Source organism: Corvus brachyrhynchos, unplaced genomic scaffold, assembly GCF_000691975.1.
Source record: "Corvus brachyrhynchos isolate BGI_N302 unplaced genomic scaffold, ASM69197v1 scaffold68, whole genome shotgun sequence".
Taxonomy (NCBI): domain Eukaryota; kingdom Metazoa; phylum Chordata; class Aves; order Passeriformes; family Corvidae; genus Corvus; species Corvus brachyrhynchos.
Genome location: NW_008240039.1, coordinates 700576 through 702746, shown reverse-complemented (window position 1 = coordinate 702746; position 2171 = coordinate 700576). Strand labels below are relative to the sequence as shown.

The following is a 2171-nucleotide window of genomic DNA, read 5'->3' as shown; positions in this document are numbered from 1 at the left end:
GGCTCACGTGTTCAGCCTCATTAAGCTGGTCAGGATTGGTGATGGCTGCCTCCTACTAGCAGATAAGTAGTTTATAAGATGCTTTAAATTGTAATCTTAACTCTAGAGTTAGCACAGCATAATATTGCTGCACCACCTCTTTAATCTCCAGGAGAGAATGACACGTGCATAAATCACCCCACAGTGCAAGGCTGAGATTTTCTTCACACTCTGATTTACTCCTGGCTTTTCTCTGATGGGAGAAAAGCCATGTAACCATATTGCTGCTCTCATCTGTCTCTGTTTCCATCAGAAGTGAGATTAAGCCTCCAAATACTGTATCTGCAAAGTCAGGTATCTCCATTTAGAAACAAACATTTCATACTCAGTTCTTCATCATGCTTTATTTGACAATTCTATTACCTGTTTCTGACTAAAAAATCTTACAGGGGATCATTGAGAGATTCTGATTCATATGATAGATTTTCTTCCATGTATTTTCATTCAGTTGTTAAAAATAATACAAAATTCCTGTATTTTCAACAGCTGGACTTCATAAAGCATTCTCTGGGTAATTTTCTCCAAGGTATTTGCACTGGAGTTCCTAAACTGTTCAGCCTCTTTTCCACCCTGTATTGTGGGACAGGTTGGTGCACAATAATTTAAGTACACCTGAGCAGTTCTTCTTTTCCCAAGGTGTAGGAACATTCTCATAAACTCTTCAGCACTCCTGCACTGAAAAGTTAGTCCAGACCTGGTAACAACACCAAGTGTTCCTGCAAGCACAATGAGCGAGGCAGTTGCTGGGATTTCTCGTTGCTAAGTGTCTGTCATGCATGTCCTTTGCAGGTACCTCTCTGGGGACTCGATTACTGTCTTTCCCAGCAGCCCTGGCACAGCCTTCCCTTCACCTGCTACATCTCTGTTTGTCCCAACACCACCCAGTATCCTGCACCTGACAAACCAGCAGCTCTTCAGGTCCCCACGCAGAACTTCCTCCTCCTCTCTTCCCGGCCGTCTCAACAGGGCGCTCTCGCTGGGCACCATCCCCTCCCTGGCCAGGGCAGGTGAGTGTGCAGGGGCCTGTCCCAGTGGGAATGGCACTGGAATGGTGCAGTGCTTCAGAAGGAAATGGGCTGGGAGGGATCCACACGTTAGAGTCCTGTTCAGGGCTGGCTGCTCCTGTGGCACAGAGGAGTATCCAACAGTAGGAGTTTGGGGTTTGGCAGTAGCTGAGCCAGCTGGGTTCAAATTGTTTCATTTTTGCTTTTAGATTCTGGCTACTTGTTCAGTGGAAGCCGACCGGCCTCACAGTCATCCCAGTCCAAGGAATCCCCCACATCAGGTACTGCTCTAGGCCTTCCAGAGCAACTGTCTTCGCAGGATTTGCACTGAGTGGGTTGAAACACATGGTCTGGTTGAATTCTTTCCTCCCTGCTCGCATTCCAGTGAAAATGTCCATTTTGCTGTTAGAAATGCTGCAGGGAGAGTCCCAGCTAAGAGTGGATTTGCATTAAAATCAGGTGCTGTGTGTGTTGGATGTTCTCCCTGGGAGAGCTCATGGGGCCATCAGTGAGACAAAACAAGGAGCCCTTTGCTAATTAGAGCTGAGTTGAGCCTGCTTGGATAGGAGACTTCAGCTGTTCCTAGGGCAGCTCTTTTGTAGCTTTCCCAGCAGAGTCCAACAGTTGGTAATTTGGCTGCCCTGGCTGCTCTGCCCTTCTGCTCCCGTGTCCTCCGTGACCTGTCTGTTGCCCTTCTGACCCAGATGGGTCCCTGGGCTGTCTGTGCTGCTGCCAAGGCAGTCACAGCCTGGGCCGGTGCAAACCTCCTGCATCCCAGTGCAAAGTACAGGTGGAATTTCTCCGTGTTTTGCAGTGAGGGGACTGTTGCGATCTGGTTTAAACCCAGAAAAGCAAAGCAAGCTAAGTCTCTGTGCATAAACTGGAAAGAACTTAGAAGGTTCAAAATATTCCCAGAAACGAGATTAAAATCAAACGAGGTTAGATGTTGATGGCAAAAAATGGATGTATTTTATTTAATAGTAAAAGAGAAGGGAAGAGAAAAGAAAGAGAGAAAAATGAAAAAAAGAAGTGTATGTGGGGGGACAGGGAGCGGTGATACGGGTTAGGTGGAAGCCCATCACCCCTCTGAGGGTGCCAACGACGTCTCGTTGCTCCCCTCCATCCGGT

General features: G+C 47.4%; 1 protein-coding gene across 1 annotated transcript in view; it reads left to right on the top strand.

Annotated features, from left to right (window-relative positions):
* The window catches only part of TMEM201 (transmembrane protein 201), a 20521-nt gene that overhangs the window by 12288 nt on the left and 6062 nt on the right, over positions 1–2171 (top strand). The window contains exons 8-9 of the mRNA XM_017743965.1: positions 829–1046; positions 1253–1324. Of these exons, the coding sequence (XP_017599454.1) occupies positions 829–1046; positions 1253–1324 (290 nt within the window). The remainder of the gene's footprint in view (positions 1–828; positions 1047–1252; positions 1325–2171) is intronic.